Genomic DNA, 18863 nt, shown 5'->3' with positions numbered 1-18863 from the left:
TTGTGTGTCCAGGCGACAAAGGTAGAGCCCTTTGTTTCCATAGTTACAAGCAACTTTGCTACAACATGAAAAAACAAAAAAAGGTTGGATTAAAATGTTTTCATTTTTAATTACTCAGATAGAAGAGGTTTGGACTGAAGTCCATAATGGTAATAATTAGAAAAATTTAAAATACTACGTTAATGGATGATATTTCTCATGGAATCGTTTCTGGGGTTTTTTTGTGACACCAAGTGAACGGTTTGAATGTGTCGTAAACATCTGACCTGTATCGATCCGTCTGTATAGTCTGAGTGTGACGCAAACCTAGAAGCCGCCATTTTAAAAGAATAAGAATGATTCATCGTGCCGTCACACGGTCAGACGTGTGGTTACACCAACAACACGCTGAAATATTTCTTCCACTTGAGCGAATATACTGTATGTACGGCGTGTGAAATTCAGAGAAACAAAATGGTTCATCATACGGTAAACATGAATTCAGCTCTCAGCTGTGTGCTGCTGCAAACAGAAAACACTTTGTGTTAAATTTCCCTCTGAAGCCACATGTGAGGGAACAAAGGAGGAAACATCTTGAGTGATGTCTCTTTAGAAGCTGAAAAAAACTCATCTGTGGTGAATTATCTCCGTCGAGGCAGGAAAAAAAAAAAAGGGACAGATACAAGATCCGCTCTGAGGCTGCATGTCGAAGACGATTAAGAGATTTTTGGCAGCAATTTTTGTAAACGCGCTTTTCAGCAACATCATTTTCCTCAAAGAATTTGCTGTCTGCTTTGAACAGGCTCCACTTCAGAGAAGTCCAAGACGGAAATAATAAAATCCGCTCACTTCCTGATCTCGTGTCGCTCTGAATTTGGTTGCGTCTTTATTATTTAGTGCACAATCGAACTGTTCACTTCTGTCATTCACTCCACAAAAAAATGTTTATCAGAGAATCTGAATAATGTAAGACTGTAAAAACTGTTTTTAATGAAGAAGTTTTATGGCCATGATCAGAGCCCTTCTATGTCTTTGTTCAGGCGAGGAGGGGAAACACCTGTTCCCCTCCTCGCCTGCGGTGGCGCTGCACCAAGAACCACTGAAAGAAACAACATAAAAACCAATGAAAAAGTCACTGAGCGCAACTTCCTTCTTCAAGAAATGTAAACAAAGATGGAGGAGCATCAAATTCTAGTGGTAATTGGATTTCTCTTTTGGTAAACGACTACAAGCCATTTCTCCCAGTAGCACTAGACTTGTGCGTTTAGTTTGCCCGTATTTACCCAGAATGCCCTGCGCTAAGGTTCACTTCCTGCTATTGGAGGGTCTCCAGTCCGCTTGCATCCACAGTCATTTGAAACACACCGACCAAACAGAGACGTAGGTTTGTTGAATTTTAGGTTTTCCTTAGGTGTAAGGTAAAACTATGAAACAAAAATAATCTCTTTACATACATAACTCTCTCATGAAACAACATAATACATACGTTTCCCTTTTATACCTAAAATAGTAAGGAAAACATATCTTTTTAGTGATATATCCAGTTAATTTACATGAAACAGGAAGCAGCGTGAGGCGGCTAAAAGCGACCCGACTCCATTTACGTATTGTGATATAAAACAGTGAAAGCCCTCTGCTTCTCAGTGTGATCTGATTTGGTCTAAACGTGGCGATATGACCCCCCGCGTTGAGTCCGCGTTTCCACTGGCCGCAGCTGTAGCCGTGTGTGTGTGTGTGTGTGTGTGTGTGTGTGCAACCGGCGGGAGCTAATGTGTGTGATGTGCAGCCAAGGAGTCGTTCTCCCCCGGTGGAATAATTGAGGCGAAGCCGGAGCGAGGAATGACTCATGTGCAGTGAATCGTAGGAGACGCAAACAGCAAAAAATAAATAAATAAATTCATCTCAGCGCTATAACACACCATTAAGCGAAATACGTCTCCACCTGTCTGAATGCAGAGTGCGGCTCAGACGCTCCGCTGCCTCCCTAATGCAGACTGAATGACACGTTTTCCACTCTGCTCACATTTCCCTTAGCGGAGTGATTTCCAGTTCAGAGCGGCCCTTTGTGGCCCCAGCCTACTGGTTCCTGCGAAGCTGTGCTCCGGACCGCCGGGGTCGGGAGTGAAGGAAGGAGGACGGCGTGTAGGAATGAAAAAAAATAAAAACAGAGCGGTCATCTATAATGAATCCGCCTCATTCTGCTCAAACCTGCGAAGGCTCTGACGTCAACGGAAGCTGATCAGAAACATCCTTTCTTTTTTTTTTTTTTTTTAAGACTAGAAACATTTAGAACCGCCGCTCTGAACCAACAATGGCTACTTTTGTAATCAGTCGGATCAAATGGAGTATAATTATTTGTTTGACCTTTTCATCAGATGATTAAAGCTTCATATTCAGGCGAGCAGATCTCCCGTTTTGGCTAATCTAGCTTAATTGCAAAGATTGTTTTTAAACTTTTGCTAAAAATGGCTTCTTTTTTTTTTTTTTTTAAGTTAATGATAATTTCATGAGGCTCCAAACGCAGCTGCCTTTTGTCATAGCTTCACTTGAGGCCGGAACACACAGCTGAACCCAGAAGTTTACATGCACTGAATAAAAAGGTGCATAAGCCTGAATCAGAGCAAACATCTCGTGTTTTATTCTGTTATTCAGCTTCTATGTTTAGTCGCAATAATGAGAGAAGGAATAACTCAGAGATTTATTTATTAACATCTGATGATGATTACTCTCTCTTTAGCAGAATTGGGGAGTAACTAGTTACGTTTTCTGGAGTAACATTTTGGAGAGAAAATATATGTTTAGGAGTATTTTATTATGCTGCACATGTACTTTTACTTTAATAATTTTATTAAGAAGCATCGCTTTGCTTGAGTGCTGAATGAAGAACAAGTTGGGGTTTTTTTGTTTTTTTTTTACCAAAAATTACCCACACAAACACATGTGCAGTTGTTGTTTACGTTTCATAACTTTGATATTAAAAATTACATGACGCAATCCCCCCCCCCCCCAAAAAAACTAGCTAGTAAGGGTTTATTAACAGCTAGTTAGCGGTAGCCTAAAACGTCTCGAGTCACAGAACGAAATGAAGATGTCTGCGCTTGACTGAAGCTTCGGCCTGACAGAAAAATCCTGCGAGGAAAAAAGAACTACACGACATACAAGAGATGAAATAATCCTGTCAAGACCTATGATTACCATATTAATGCTACTTCCATTAGCATTTATATGCTAATGCTAAAGGCATTGTCTCATGAATTTAAGGCCTTGATTTTAGGCACATGAACGCAAGACTTTTTAAGGATGCATGGACTCCCTGTAAAGCATGGTGGTGGCAGTATCATATTGCGGAGCTGCTTTGCTGCAGGAGGAACTGGTGCACTTCACAAGACAGATGCCATCACGAGGAAAGAACATGATGTGGAAATCCTAAAGCGACACCTAAAGCCAGGAAGTCAAAGCTTGGACTCGGATTGTTCTTCCAAACGGACAAGAACCCTCAGAATACAGCCAAAGTGTTGAAGGACAACAAAGTCGGTGTTTTGTTGCGGCCGTCACAAAATTCTGAGAAAAGTTGCTTGTAGAAGTCTGATTTAACTTTGGAAAGTGAGAAAAAAGGAGTATGCATAATTTCATTCAGTGTATCTAAACTGGTGTTAACAGTACAGCATTTTGGCTCCCAGCCTGTTCAACGGTAAACAAACAAAGGATTAGTTCGGCTAATAGTTTGAAAAAATAAAACTCTTCAGGAGAACGAGGCTCAAACTAAGCAGCCTGGGTTCATCTGCTCTTTAACAGCATCTCTACACCTCTACTTTCCCTTCTTTGTACTTTTTCTGGAACAAACAAATCAGCTTTCCTTCACCACAGGACAAGCCACCAATCAGTGCCTTCTGCCGGTCAAAGGGGGAGTCTGACCTCTAATGTCTTCTCACCACTGTGGCTCTGCCAAAATGGTAATTAAAAGACGCATTATTAATCTCAAGGTAGTGGCACACAGGTAAAACAAATTGGTATAAATGTCAGTTTAAGTCTGGTCACAGAGGAGTGAGGGGTGTGTGTGTGTGTGTGTGTGTGTGTGTGCAGGTCTATTATCTGCCTCTCTCCTGACTAATGCTTAAGCCACATCTGCCGAGATGCCTCGCAGTCGTCCGCGTCTCGCTCGCATCATCCATCTGGCTGCGGCCGAGCGGTGGAGGGACGACCAGAGACGATGAGCGGCGCGCTGCCCTTTAAACCGCAGGCTCTGCGAACACCATTAGCTGCCCTGCTCCGATAAAAATCACCACAGTGGACCCAGCCATGCAGCAACCCCTTCCATCCCCCATTCGGAGAACGGTTATTAGAAACAGCAACGGTTGTTAGCTGAAAGGGAGGGAGGTGAGCAGCTACCTCGAGGTGGAGGTGAGAGAGGGGAAAAAAATGGAAACGAACCCTGTTACCTTGAAGGAACCAATCCCAAAGTGCAAAAAAAAAAACAAAAAAAACTCCAGCCTGAGGTGCCAAAGTGACAGAGCTCCACTTATTCCAGAGTGTGTTGTTATCTTTCGATAGTTATTTTTGACATGCTGCGGTACAGAAGCTTTGGAGACAACCGTGTGTCTGCGCCAATAGATGTTAGCAGCAGCGGCCAGACAGGCTTTCAATTAGAGCACACACTGGGCAGTAATGTGACACACACCTGGCATTTAAAGGGCCTGTATAGAGACACAGAGAGCTAAAGGTTTTACATATTCACGAGCAACTACACTGACCGGTTTACATGCAAAAATGTATATATGTATAATTTTGGATTAATTAATGCTCTAGGTGTGTTGAACTTTGAGTAAATGGCCTTTTTTCAATCTGTACACTTTAGTTAACAATTAATCGAATACTAAATTTGTTAACTATTTCAATAAACTCTTGATCATTGTTAATCTCATTTATCATTTCGGCACTATTTCTTTTTGTGTTTTTGGAGGGCGTCTCAACAAGATTTAAACTTAAGCTATTGCTGGATGACTCTCGGGGTCCACTGTGTGGTAAAAGACATTCAAATAAACATCCATGCCACACCTTTCAGAGTTTCACAGATTTTTTTTTTTCTAAACATTCTCATTCCCCGGCACATCTCTGTGCAGCTGAGTAGTTCAACTACATAACAATCAAGTTATCAATTAATGGGTTAATCTAAAGTTAATTGATCTTATGAATCGACCTTTGACAGATAAGCGACCATTTTAAAAAAAAAATCTGAGCTTTCTCTTTTATCAAAAGTATCGACTGCTTTACTTAACTTGAAGGGCTTCATTTTTCACAATAAACTAAATTTAAAAATGAAGGACTTAATTATATTTTAACAAATTATTTGTGTCACCTCTGCTAAATACCGACTGAGTTAACAGAAACGTGAGATTTTCTTACATTATTAAACTTAAGACATATTTTTAAAATATACCAAAACAGAAACAGAAACTTATTGGGTTGCTGAATAGAAAAATAAAAGATGAAAAGACTAAAATATTGTAAAGACTTAATCCCAATGAACAATATTTACAGGGACATAAAGAACTTGAATGAAACAGTATTCTTAATTGACCAACAATCAACATGCGTTTCTCTCCTTTTGCTCTCCATATGCAAAAATCCCCATAAAGTTATTTTTTCTGTAATTTAACTAAATCTAAACTTAATGTGACACTGCCACATTAAAAAACTAAAACAAACTAAAAATGACTGAAGAAATGAGTTCACACGCACGATGACAAGCATGCAGTCTGGCTCCAGCAGTGCAGGCGGCGGCGATGCAGAGGAAAAGCAAGCCCATCTGTTTACATTAGCAAAGGGTAATAAATGTGTGTTTACAATTTCCAAGCAAAATGGATGGAAGAGAAAATCGCTGCTGAACACAAGACACAATAATCAAACCCAGGAAGAAAAGCTGCTGCTCCAGTGAATGTGATAAAAAAAAAAACAACAACAACCTTTTGTACTTCTTAAAGTTCTGCACAGTGAAATAACGTCTATGCAAATGTGTCAAGGAAGCTGCTGGACTGTAATAGAGGATAGGTAGATCCTGTCACTTTGGCCCCCTGCAGTGCCCGAATGTTAGAGGAAAATAGGCCCCCAGAGTTCCCAAGAAGAAAAGAATAAAAAAAGAAGGATGAGATTCAAATGACAGTTTGACTGGTTCATACTCGTTTTAACAGACGTCCAATAGCGCTTCCCTCTTTGTTCTGCAAAAATGTTTCAAAGTCAGACATCAGTGGCTACGTGCGGGCGGCGGAGAAACAGCAGCATTCACGGAAACACGTTTCGACCGCCGGCGTGCGTCCGCGGGCACAAACCTTGCTGCGAGCGTCGACATTCAGCAGACACACTCCACACGCCAGCTCCTTGGCGTTCTTGATGCCGGGCCGCAGGATGCAGGAGGAGAAATCCAGGGAGCTTTCATCTGGCTGCACACACACACACACACACACAAAACACACAACATGGTTTACCTCCTGCTGCAGGGCGACATGCAATCATGTCTGTTTCATTTACGTTGGGACTGGTTGCATTAAATCTCTTCATGTGTCATCGGTTTTATTTTGTCTAAACCGTTTTGGCTCCTGAACAGTTTTTATGTTTAAATTACAAACTTTTCCAGCGCACTTAGTGCGCACTTAGCGCACTTTCATACTTTAAGCTCAATTAAAGTATGAAACAAAAAAATCAAGATTCAACTTGACAGATGTGTCTAAAGTGGTCTGGATTTAAATATGGAGTCTAATTAGACTACATACTGGATGGATAGAAAGAGATAATCAAAGATGCACAATATATTGGAAATAACATCAGTATCAGTTGATTTTAGTCATTTTTAATGTATCGGTCTGATAAATAAAACTGGGCTGATATGGAAAAATTATATTTATTTCCATCTTATCTGTGTTTCTAGAGGAGGAAGAAATAGTAAATGGAAAGATTAATAAAAGAAGTTATTAACTGTATAGAGGAAACAATGAAATGATGAACAGATGGATGGAGAAAAACTATAATGGATGGATAGAGCGTTCAGACAACTGGAGAAGTTATGAAAAAATCTTTTCTTTTTTTTCAGATTAGTAAAACAATTTTTTGTTTTTTTTTTACCTAAATTTGAAAACCTTAACTGATTCTTAAAATCCACTGGCTTAGCTGAAGAAAAATGTGTGATAAAAAAAATAAAAAATCAAACGTCTGGTCTCTGAAAAGCTTGAGAAATAAATCCAAGCTGCCAGTTATTTCTGTTGATCTGAGTGTAAATCTACCAGGGAAAACAAGAAACAAACAAAAATAAACAATAAATTATTGATTTTACTTCGTTGGAGCGACATCACCTAACACTTCATCGGTGAAGTGTTTGTGGGAGCGTGAATGTTTCGCAGCGACTCACTACGAGTTTGGCCAGCGACATGAAGCCGATGAGGTTGTTCCAGACCCGGCTGATGTCCTTCAGCAGCTGCTGCAGCTTCTCTGAACACACCGCGGTCGCCTTGATGCCCAGCTCCACTCGCCTGGTGACCCGGTACACCTCCACCACACCTGATTACAAAACACACAGACATATGAAAAAAAAACACCACCACCATATTCTCATGCTTCATTGCAAAAAAAAAAGTAAAAAAAATGAAGCATTGTGGGTAAAACTTATTTTCAGACAAAGGTTGTTTTTTGTTTTTATCTTAATTGTAAAATGTTTATTATTTTTTGTACAGTTTTGGCTTAATCACTACTCCCAGTTTTTGTTCTTTCAGCAAATTGCCTTTGTTGGAGTCTGTACATGTTAATGTAGGCCTGTCACAAAAATCAGAAAATCAATTATTCACATGATAAATTAAAACAAAATCAATCATTTCCATTTAAGCGATTTATTGTTTTTTTTCTTTCTACCAAAAACTGGATGATAAAAGTCTTCAGTCTGGTGCTTTGGTCTAAACTAGCCCCTTTTTTTGAATGGCAATTGTGTTTATAATTCACTTTATTTGTTGTTTCTGTTGTTCCAGTGTTAAATGTTCGTTAGAATTTAAAGTTTATTGATCTTTATAATGTGTTCTTACATTATTAGGCCATTTCCATTATATTACTTGAAAATGGTCCCCAAACAACAATATTATTGTTTATTGTAATAAGTTGTTTAACTCTAGCTAAACTTGTTACAGGCCTAAGTTGATGATTAATCAATTGACGATTACTTCAAAAATCAATTCATTGTGATTAGTCCGATTAATCGTTTCTTCTTCGCCTTTTAAAACTCAGTCCAACAAAGTGATCTTAGGACAGTGACTTAAATTTGAGGCGCCTGATGTTTGTAGTGTGTGTGTGTAGGCGTGCAGGGGTGTGTGTGTGTGTGTGGTTCCTCACCCAGCAGGTACTCCATGCCCTGGGCAGACTGGATGACCTCGGTGCAGACAGACGAGCTGCTGATGCCGTTCAGGGTGTTGTTGGCCTTGGTGATGACCTTAACGAGGAGCGACAGAAGCCAGCGTTGTGTCACACATGCTATTTCTGTTCATCATCAACATTAGTGAGCATAAGCTCTGCTGCTGAGTGAACATTGTGTTTCAATATGTACAGGTGGAAGATAGAAATGTTTAGTACCACGACACAAGTGCACAAGGCGTAGTTTGCTTTAGTTAGTCACTCTAGTAGTAAATCTCAGCAAACTGATTCTTTTTTTGGGGGGTGGTGAGTATTTTTAGGAATCTGGTTTCCTCAGAAATGTTGAAACATATCAAAGAAGCGTTTTGTTCCCTTAAAATAAAAACCCAAAACATCTTTCAATCCCTTTTGTATTGGAGAGAAATAGTTTGCCTTCATATCTGCATATGTACAACGGCGGGTTAGGGCCACGGCAAGAAAATAAAAGAAATTTTAATGACAAGAATAAAATAATAAAATTATGATAATAAAGTAATAGAATTACAAAAATAATGGTAATTTTTGTAAATAATAATCATAATACTATGACTATTGATAAAATATGACTTTATACTTTTTACTTTTCTCATATTTGCCCTTAATTCTCAAAATATGACTTTGATCTTGATTAAAGACGTATTTATTCTTGAAATACTACAACTTTATTCTCATAATGCTGACTTTTTTATTCAAATATTCTGACTTTATTCTTGTTATATTATATATTTTTATTCTCATAGTTTGACTTTATTTTGTATGTTTTTTCTTACTATGGTGCCAATATTCCGTCGTACATGAGGGAAGACCTGGGACAGAAACGCTAACAAAATGCTGAATGGTGACAAAGTCGGACACAAACCTCCAGAGCGCTTTCCAGACACCTCTGCCACTCGTATGCGTACCGCTCGCTTTCCTGCAGCAACCAGGAGCTGCAGTTAGCTCACACAAAGACAAAACCAAAACAAAACAGCTGCAGCACACTGAGGGACTCGCTCACCTCCACCTCCCCGGTCAGGTCTTTGTACTTGTCCCTGATGACGGGCAGGGTGGGCTTCTCGTTCAGCGTGTTGGAGCGGTCTCTGAAAGGCTGCTCCGGAGCGGGAGACGGAGGCGAACGCCCGATCTCCTTCTCGCCCAAACTGTGACTGCGTTTGTGAGAGCCTGAGGCCGGGACGGGAGAGGAAAAGGCCAGAGAAGGAACAACAAACAATTGGTCAAAACGGTTGAACCACTTCCAAAATATATCCAAATATATCCTCCTCTACATGTAATTTGATTGCGGCGCAATGCCATACTTTCAGACTGAAGTTTTTTGTTATATTAAATATGATTAGAGATTGAAATGAACTCGAATTACTAACACCGCCAGATCCTGCCTCCTGGGCGGTGTAGCTGGCTACTGTGCGCTGCTCAGCTTTCAGGAGTGAAGACAACAAACAGTTTGAAGTAGAGGGAGAGAAAAGGTGAAGGAAAGGTGCTGAAGGAAGGTTAAGTTCAATGCATTTTTAGTTCTAGCTTGTGAAAATGGCCTTAATTCAAATGTGGCATTTGAATGACAGTAACATAGGTAATTAATATAGTTTGCCCTTCAAGCGCAATGTTTCAGATACATGTTGAAGGCTCATATTATGGTATTTAATCAGCAGAAACGTACATTTCATAATTATGATTTACTTTGTACAAAATTCCATTTATATACACAAAAGCTTGTGTATAACTTCACAAAATGAGGAAAGTTTCATTAGGTGTGAATACCTATTTTTAGCAGCTTGCAGTGATGGTACACTTGCATTAATTCTCTCTCTCTCAATTCCCTAAACACTTTTATGGGGTGAGTTAATGCTTCATTTTTGACAAATAACAATTAGTTATTAAACAAAGCCAGGGATATGCAAACAGGAATAATTCGCAGGCAAACAAATCCTGGCAATGTACCACACCAAACACGGCCACAAACTGAAGCCCTCGGTGTTCTAACAGGACCAGAAGCTCATCCAGAGTCAGGTAATCCATCCCCAGCTCCTCCACAACCCCAACAGAGGGACGTGTCATCTTGCCCCACAACCACTCACCCCGCCGCAAAACCCCACTGCAATCAGATGACTTCTACACGGGGCGAAGAAACTATAGCGAGGCCCTTCTACTTCAGACGATTTAAACCCGGCCCGGGGAGGGAGGAGTCTCATGGGGGCTTTTATCTCTGTGTAATTAATTATTTGTGGAACGTAACAGCAGTTGAAGGAACGAACGGCCTTAAAGCGGTTCCGGTTAATTTCGGCTCATGGATTTTTCGGGCCTCCGATAATCCATCTCGGCGGTCAGTGCCATTAGAGAAGGACTGTCATGGCAACACCACCATCTAATGTCTGACGGCTCCATTACAGATCAGGTGGAGGTAGAGCGGCAAAGAGCCGAAAGATTGGAGATTACATTCAGCTGCTCCCCTTGGAAATCTGAAAACTTTGCTGCTGTTTGATTTTATTTCACTTCAACATCACTCAGATTAGATATTACTGATGGACAGAACTCACCAGTTTTAGCCAGTTTGGTCTTGCGGAAATGTGATAAATTTTTAGTTATTTCAGCAAACTGAAATAATTTAAAGTCCATGTTCCTGTTCATTTCATATGTTTCTCTCTGTCACTCCCACATGGACAAACACATGTCCACTAAGAGATCAGTTGAGAGAGCAGAGGATGTAGATTTGATGGTACTTTGTGTTTTACTGTAGAAAATGTCAGCTCTTTTTGTCTGAACATAGAGTTTTCACAAAATTTCTGTGAAAATCGATAGTTTAAAGGATGACTATTCTTCCGGCTAAGTTTAACTGAACTTTACAATGTAGAGGTGCAATTTCAGAAGGACTGTTAGTAGGTTCCATTGTACAAAGCCCCCTAAGGACATTGTGGGAACGTTTTTGCTTTGCATGTATTTCTAATCTGTTCATGCGGCATCTTGAACACGGAAAGTCTTTCTGCTACTATAGAATGTTTTGTAAGGCCTTTCCATGTATGTTGATATCTTATGTGTGAGTTGTCTGAAGTTTTATATCTTTTTCTTTAGGATGCAAACGCAGCACAAACGTATGTGCAAAATGCCAGAGGCAAAACAGGACAATCTTGGGTTTTCTAGACCTGCTCTAAGACAGAAACTTTCTGTAAGAAGAAAACAAAGAAAAACACTTCCAAACTATTTAGACTATTGTAAAGTTATTTTTTTTTATCCAACACTTTTGCTTGTGTGTTTTTAGTGTTTGTAGTCTAAATGGTTAATAAAGGGGCTGATTTTCATGCGCAGTCCAATCTTCACCATATTCTGCCCCAAATAGGTACAAATGTATAAACACGGTTTCAGTGACGAGGCTCTTTAGATGTGTAAATATGTGCAATTTTAAATAGACATTTATTATTACTGTGACTGTTTACTAAAACGGGGGTGTATCTGTAAATTTATTGTGAGAGAATTCAATAGTTTAGCTAAGTAATGCAATGGAAAAAAAATCTCTCCTTCCCTCCAGAGGGCACTGCAGAGTTTCATTATGATTTGAGATACAGATTTAAAAAAATAACACATGGTCTATTGTTTACATTCAATATATAATAGCAAAATTATGTAACAAATCTCTGGATGTATTCTCTTATTATTGTGGCAGTTAGCCACAAGTTAAGATTTGGTAAATCTAACTTACCTAAAACAAGAGAAGTTTTAGTCAGATTTAACTTTAGACAGTGAGAAAAAACGTGTTTTTATTTGGTGTACGTAAACTGCATAAACATGTTTACATTACATATGTACAGATGCGGTTGAAAGGTCATGAAGACTCACCTTGAACAGACAGGTCAAAGGTTGCGAGCTCGTTCTTGATCATCTCCTCGCTGGATTTGACTTTGGTTTGAGCGCTGGCTTTCAGGAAGTCAAACTTGTCGAATTTGGGCTTGTCCCCATGGAACGTGCCAAACTCGTCCAGAAACTCGCCAAGGTTTCCCTCCGAACCCACCTCCGTAGTGACAGCGGGCGAGTCCGACTTTTCAGAAACAGTACTGGCAAAATCTCCAAAGTCATCGTCGTTGCCGGGCTGCTCCGAGGAACCGAAGTCGGCAAAGGCCTCGAACTTGTCGCCTCCCGAAGATCCGTTCTCTGAGGCTAAAGAGGTCATGACCTTTGCCGGGGAGCCGTTGGACATGTTTTCAGTGCTGCCAAAGCTGAGTTCGTTCCTCTGTGACGGTACTAAAGATGATAGAGAAGCTCCTTCCATGCCCTGGGGCTTTTTCAGATCGCTGGCCAGACTTTCATCTCGATCTGACCAGTCGTAGCTGGATAGTGTGCTGAGGGCCGACGTCCCAAACGGGTCAAACTTCATGTCGTCTCTTTCTATAACGACAACACAGACATACTGGGTGGTTCGTGGGAATAGCACGAAGACACAAGGATGAAAAACAAGCTGTTGCATTATTCATACAGTAAGAATTTAGGAAGTATAAATACACTGATCATGGATATAAATTTCATTAATTATTGTCTTTGAATGATGCTCAAATTATTTCAGTGACTTTTAGGTTGTTTTCACAGCTGAAGTTGCAACATGCGTTATATCTTCAGCTGGTGCGGTTTGCTTTCACGGTACATTGTGTCCAACAAACCAAACCCTTCTAAAAACCTAATCCCCCTCCCTTGCCTGTGGTGGTGCTGCACCAAGAACCATTAAGGGAAATGACACGAAAACCTCTGAAGAAGAAGAAGACACTAAGCAAAACGTCCTTCACGAAATGTGAATAAAAATGGAGAGGCGTCGGATCTTAGTGGATGTCGGATTTCTCTTTAGTCATTCATAAAATACTACAAGCCATTTTTCCTGCTAGTGTTGGTTGTATTGCTGCATCGTATTGTGCTTTCTGCTTTTGGAAAGTCTTAGCAATGTCAATCACACTCGTGTATGCACATCCTCCCCCTTGTTCGCTGCTACGCTACAGCTAGTTCCCCACAGCAGAGCCTGCCATGAATGCTCAGGCTAGTTAGCATAGCAACCAATGACATTGGATAAACAGTGAGTTGTTTCTCCACCATTAGAACACTAAGCAAGATGAAAAAATTTAGGTAAATTTTTTCACAGATTATCTGTCTCGTCTTTTCCTGTAATAACAGCGACAACATGGCAAGAGTTTTAAATATATAAAAAAACATAGTTCATAAAAGTTACCTACTGTAGTTGTAACGTCTTTCAAAAGGCTGTTTCCATGATGCTCTCAAGATTGAAAAATGCATATATAAACATTTCGAAATAAAACATGTTAGTCCACCTCAATTTCAAAATAATGGGAAAAATTTACTCCTAAAATAAGAATTTTTGCAATTTATTTAATTAGGGTATTTTACTGTAGCGTGATGTTAAAATGGATGTATAACTGTCTCCATTACAAGCCAGCTGTCATTCCTTTCACCGTCCCTTTTATGTCTTGAAGATCAGAGGTGAGACGCCACACTGCTGAACAGTTGGCAAAACATTTTCTGGTGAGGTGAGCAGATGATAAAATTAGTGATCTAATTCTCTTTTTGGCTTACATGTATTCTGTGATGTTTTTTAATAAAATCTCAAGTGCCCAAACAACAGATTTTCCTCTGTCAACGATCTTTAAGAAATAAAGATCCAAGTAAATTTTAAAAGCTATGCGATGAAAAATTATGCCCACCACATGCTTCAGAAGTACATAAAAACACCTTAAGCACCAATAATTTTGGCCTATTCTTTCACGAAATGGTGCTTCAATAAAGAAATTAACTGACTGCTATTAAACTTCAGATGGGGGACAGATGGGGGACAATGGGTCTACAATAAAAAACAGAGGAGTTCACGGTCAACTTAGTGACCAGCAAGGCATCCTGGTGTTATGGCTGAAAAATAACCTAAAACCTAATGTGCATGTAGAGGGTCAACACTCTGGTGCGGTGAAGACTCCAGGAACACTAAGGACGTTTTCATAGCGGATATTCTGGTAGACTCGGTTCGATCAGGGAACCAAATAGAAACACTTGTTAAATTTTCAGCTGGTGTGGTTCGCTTTCACATGGCACAGTCTCAAACAATCCAAACCCTGTGAAAAACTTGTTCACCACCTCACCTGTGGTGGCACTGCATCAAGAGCCACTGAAGGAAACGACATTGAAGAAGATATTGAATGCAAATTCCTTCTTCACTGAATGTTAACTAAAATGGAGTGGCATCAGGTTTTAGTGACTGTAGGATTTGTCTTTAGCAGGAGAAGACGAGCCATTTCTCCTGCTATCGCTAGACTCGTGATTTTGTTTTGGTTGCATTTACCTAGAATTCCCTGCACTATAGTCCGCTTCCTGCTTTTGGTGCGGTCTCCAGTCTGCTTGCGTCCACATATGCATTCGAACCAAACCAGATTTTATTTCAACCGAGATGAGACCTACGTGTTTAGACGGAGCAAAGTTTGCTTTCTTGGTCTGGATCAGAGTTTGATTGTACATTCACACCTACCCAAATATAAAAACCACACCTTCTAGGTAAATGAAGTGGAGTTGGATTAATGTCTTACCCTCTTGGCATAGTGTTGACACGTACCTCAATGCTCCATAGTAGCAAACTGTCAAAGCTGTCACACAATTGATGAGGTGATCAATTGCATTTGATCAGCAGCAGCTGTATGCTACTTACCATCTTTAGTCCCAAACGCAGAGTTTTTCCATTTTGATTCAGTCTTACCCATGGAACTGGTAAAACCACGTTGCTTGTCAACAAACCTCACCTACTGTTAGGTTGTTGAAAACCGAGCAAAAATGAGGGAAAAATTAGACCTAACAGTTTCCCTTTACATGCAAAAATCCGGATGAGAAGACAAACTGTGAAAATCGGAATCAAATTGTCGACACATTTCACTTTAACATCTTTTCAGCTGAGAGTGTAACAATAAAATCCTAAAACATTTGGCACTCTCAATATGGCAATGGCATAATTTAGATTTCAGCACATAACACTTTATTTGGGAAAGACATGCTCCCTGCCACACAGTGGATTATTCTTAACACAATATGTTATTTTGATCATTTAAATGCCTGAACTGAACAGTAACAGCCACATTTATTGCCACTCCTGGTAAGAATGAATAAAAATATACAATTTTGCTTTATCACATACTTATTCTCAAAAATAAAAAAGGCAAACCTTAAACTTAAAAGCACAGGGTTCCAGGTAAAACCCTAATTAACTCTGTGTTTCTTTTTCATGGTAGCAGAAAAGGCTCATTTCTGGCATCACACTCAAACAACCCATTACCAAGTAAATAGCATCCAATGGTCGTCAAGGAGACTTGTTGACCCTAAGACTCGACTCCTTCCTGCAATTTCTAACTGTGAGGTTTCCCGTTCTACCTCTCTTACTACAGCATTTACTGTGTGTGGTGGCAAAATATGCACAGGCCCTCATGAAGCCCACAAACCAGTGGCAAACAGAAATGAGCCTCTGTTTGACTTTTTATCCATCATTACCAGGATGACAGTGTGTGTAGCTACCACCGTATTCATCCATGTTTGTTTTTTTCCCATTTCATTTTCCCTTGGTCATTATGCAACACGGCCTCTGTTCTAGAAATCTTATCTCCACATTTCTCTGTTTACATTGTGTTTTTTGTGGTGACGTGTAGGAGCATTTCTACCTCGAAAGTGGTGTGGCTTCTGAATAGTTCAATTTTGGTCTCATCTTACCAGGAAATTCTTATATGGTTTTAGTGGTAAAGAATAAATGAGCTATGATTTTTCTTCAGCAGAGGAGTTCTATGCAGTAAGTCGGAGCCACTTCAGTGGAGTGCTATATATGTATATATATATATATATAAAAACATTTATTCCAAGTCTTTCTGAAGCTCTTTGCTAGTAGTCTTTGGTTTCTGGTAAACTATTGTGGCAATTATTTTTGATTACTAGCAAAGGAAGCGAAGAGCTCACGGTCATGGATGGTGAAAACTCTGTTGGATATTATCGCTCAAATGGTTCTCAGTGGATCACCAAGACGTTTGAAAAATGTCCCTAACCAATGCAATTAGCATTTCTAACAATAGCTGTGTTTCCATTACAAATGTAAGCAAATCTTTGTCTATGTTCCGCTAATGCAAAAAAAAAAAAACAGTCAAAAAACAATTTCGCAATGGCGATGTTCCCATTAAATAAGAAATGAAATTAAAATCACACTAGCATTCATCATCTATCAGCCTTCAGGTTGGCGTCTTATTCAGGCGTTGGAGCGACAAACCCCTTATGCTTGCATGCGGCTACGCGTGCAATGTTTGGGGGAAATTGCAGTCGGTGATTTTACAGAAAAGCTATGGATTCAATACGGTTGAATGACACACAACTTTTTATGAACTGTGAGGCTGTGAGAGCTCTGGTGGAGCCAGCTTCACATTGTCCGAAAAACAGCAAAAACAAACCATCATCCTCCTACCACGTCCTGTTGTCTTCTTCTGCGTTTTCGGCAGTAGTAGCATCCAGCTCTTGATCATGTGACTCGTAAGATGCAAAAATAATTCAGATACGGCTGAAAACCCATGTCATGCACAAAAAAAAAATTTTAGCAAAAAAGTTATTTTCATAAGGATTTGCGCAATTTTATGATTAATGGAAACGCAGCTACTAAGGTTTCAATGGTCTTCAAAAAGTGTTTACCTTTTGCCCATCATGATATACTTCTTCTGAAAAACCTTTCATCAGTGAAGTATAAAGCAGTAATACTGTGTAAATTAACAAACTGAGACTGCTTTCTAAATACTGACAGATTTCAGCTGGTTCCTTGGCTTTCTTTCCCTTGCTTCTTTTCTCTGTTATGATTTATGGACTTATCAGTTGCATTATTTTTGCATGTAGCTACCTTAGATTGTTGACATCATGTTAAAATCCCACTGAGAAATACATTTATTGAGAAAGACATTGTGTTAATTACTTATTTTCCCTGTTATTTCCCTCCTTTTGTTGTATATGTATATCAGCTATGCAGGGAAATTACAATAAACTAATATCACTGGTGTTTTCTCCCACCAGAAGGATTTCTATTTAAAGGGCATCAATCACAACATTGTCTGTTTGTCCTGCGTTCCTTTAAAATTAATATTATCTGACGCCCGCACAGCATGCTTTTTCCTCTCATTTGAACAAAAACCTACTTCCACCTTGTTGAACCCTTCCTATTTTTGCATAACAGGGCCAGAAATGTGCCAAGCAATTTGTGAAATTGACAAGGAGGCTAATTATTTGTTACTGACCCGGGTTACTCTTCTCAAAGAAGGAAAGAAGACGGAAAAAAGAAGACGGTACGCATTTGAGCAATACCAACAGCAAAGTTTATTACGACAACATCAGTAGAGAGAAAGAGAGAAAAGGTCACAAAGTACTGTGTGAAAGAAGCCTACTGTTACAAGAGGTTTTCGTGAAACTAACACTTTAAAATTAAAAATTAAAACTCAAGTCATTTTTGATTACAAGAAGCATGCAGTCAGCAGTGGAGGCAGAAAAAGAACAAACAAGAAGGTGAAAACGGACAAACAAAAATCCGGAGGTAAAGAAGCAGAAACCAGAAAGAGAAGGCACATTCACAGACTAGAATCAGCAGTTTTTAGGGAGTTGACAAACTCTTGACTGTTAGTTAAGCAACAGGTGGTTTTGGAAAAAGGATTTGAGTACAGAACATTTGGAAGGCCTGGTTGAGAAGATAACCCAAAGAACAAGGCAAGGAGGAAGTAACCCTTTGAGGCCCTGCAGGGGGAAAAATAGAAACACGGGCAGAACAAGTCGAATTTAGAGAGCAAAGAGAAAAGCAGCAAGATCTTTACATTTGGTCAAATGTGAGCCGAGATACTAAAAACAGAAAGGAGAATAATTTCACATCTGCCTTAATTTGATGGAAATGAGAGGAAGTTAAAGCACTCAAAGGGTTACAGAAAACAAAGCAGGCCATCTTACACCTGACCTCCCAGAACGGGCCTTAAATACATCCAATCAGACAGATTTAAAGAGACAGTATCCTTTTTTCTCTTGCTACAGTGATTGTTTGTCAGAAATAACCCTCTTGGGTTTGAAAACACTAAAATTCATCACTAAATACTGCAGGACACATTGAACATTAACAGTTTGCATCACAGCAAGACCAAGGAGTCTCTCTCTAGCCTCGAAATAAGACAGTTAATATTCCTGTAATAAAAATACACTACTAAAATCTTTATGTATACATTTCTTCTTGGATAAAAACAGCTTGCAATACGTTTTTTCGTTGTTGTTTTTTTATGCATAAAATGCTCACCATCTTTTATGTTCTTGTCAATTTCACAAATTGAAAAAAAGCAGGCACACTGCAGCAAAAAAGCAAGGCAGGAAGGGTAATGCTAACTTCACTACGTTCTCAGAGAGCCAGAACCGCAGAGCCACGGCTGAGAAATCCATGCGGCGTTCATTGA

General features: G+C 39.6%; 1 protein-coding gene across 7 annotated transcripts in view; it reads right to left on the bottom strand.

The window, feature by feature from the left end:
• The window catches only part of synrg (synergin, gamma), a 53893-nt gene that overhangs the window by 3190 nt on the left and 31840 nt on the right, over positions 1-18863 (bottom strand). For 5 of the 7 annotated variants that reach the window (XM_028044881.1, XM_028044883.1, XM_028044885.1 and 2 more), the window contains 7 exons: positions 12229-12774; positions 9401-9564; positions 9263-9316; positions 8347-8443; positions 7379-7527; positions 6306-6416; positions 6156-6194 (listed from right to left, as the gene is read on the bottom strand). In XM_028044881.1, the coding sequence (XP_027900682.1) occupies positions 6156-6194; positions 6306-6416; positions 7379-7527; positions 8347-8443; positions 9263-9316; positions 9401-9564; positions 12229-12774 (1160 nt within the window). The remainder of the gene's footprint in view (positions 1-6155; positions 6195-6305; positions 6417-7378; positions 7528-8346; positions 8444-9262; positions 9317-9400; positions 9565-12228; positions 12775-18863) is intronic. The other 2 variants (XM_028044882.1, XM_028044888.1) reach the window with 1 other exon arrangement.

Source organism: Xiphophorus couchianus, chromosome 18, assembly GCF_001444195.1.
Source record: "Xiphophorus couchianus chromosome 18, X_couchianus-1.0, whole genome shotgun sequence".
In the NCBI taxonomy this organism is placed as follows: Eukaryota; Metazoa; Chordata; class Actinopteri; order Cyprinodontiformes; family Poeciliidae; genus Xiphophorus; species Xiphophorus couchianus.
Note: the sequence above shows the minus strand (reverse complement) of the source record. Positions and strands in the feature narration are given on the sequence as shown.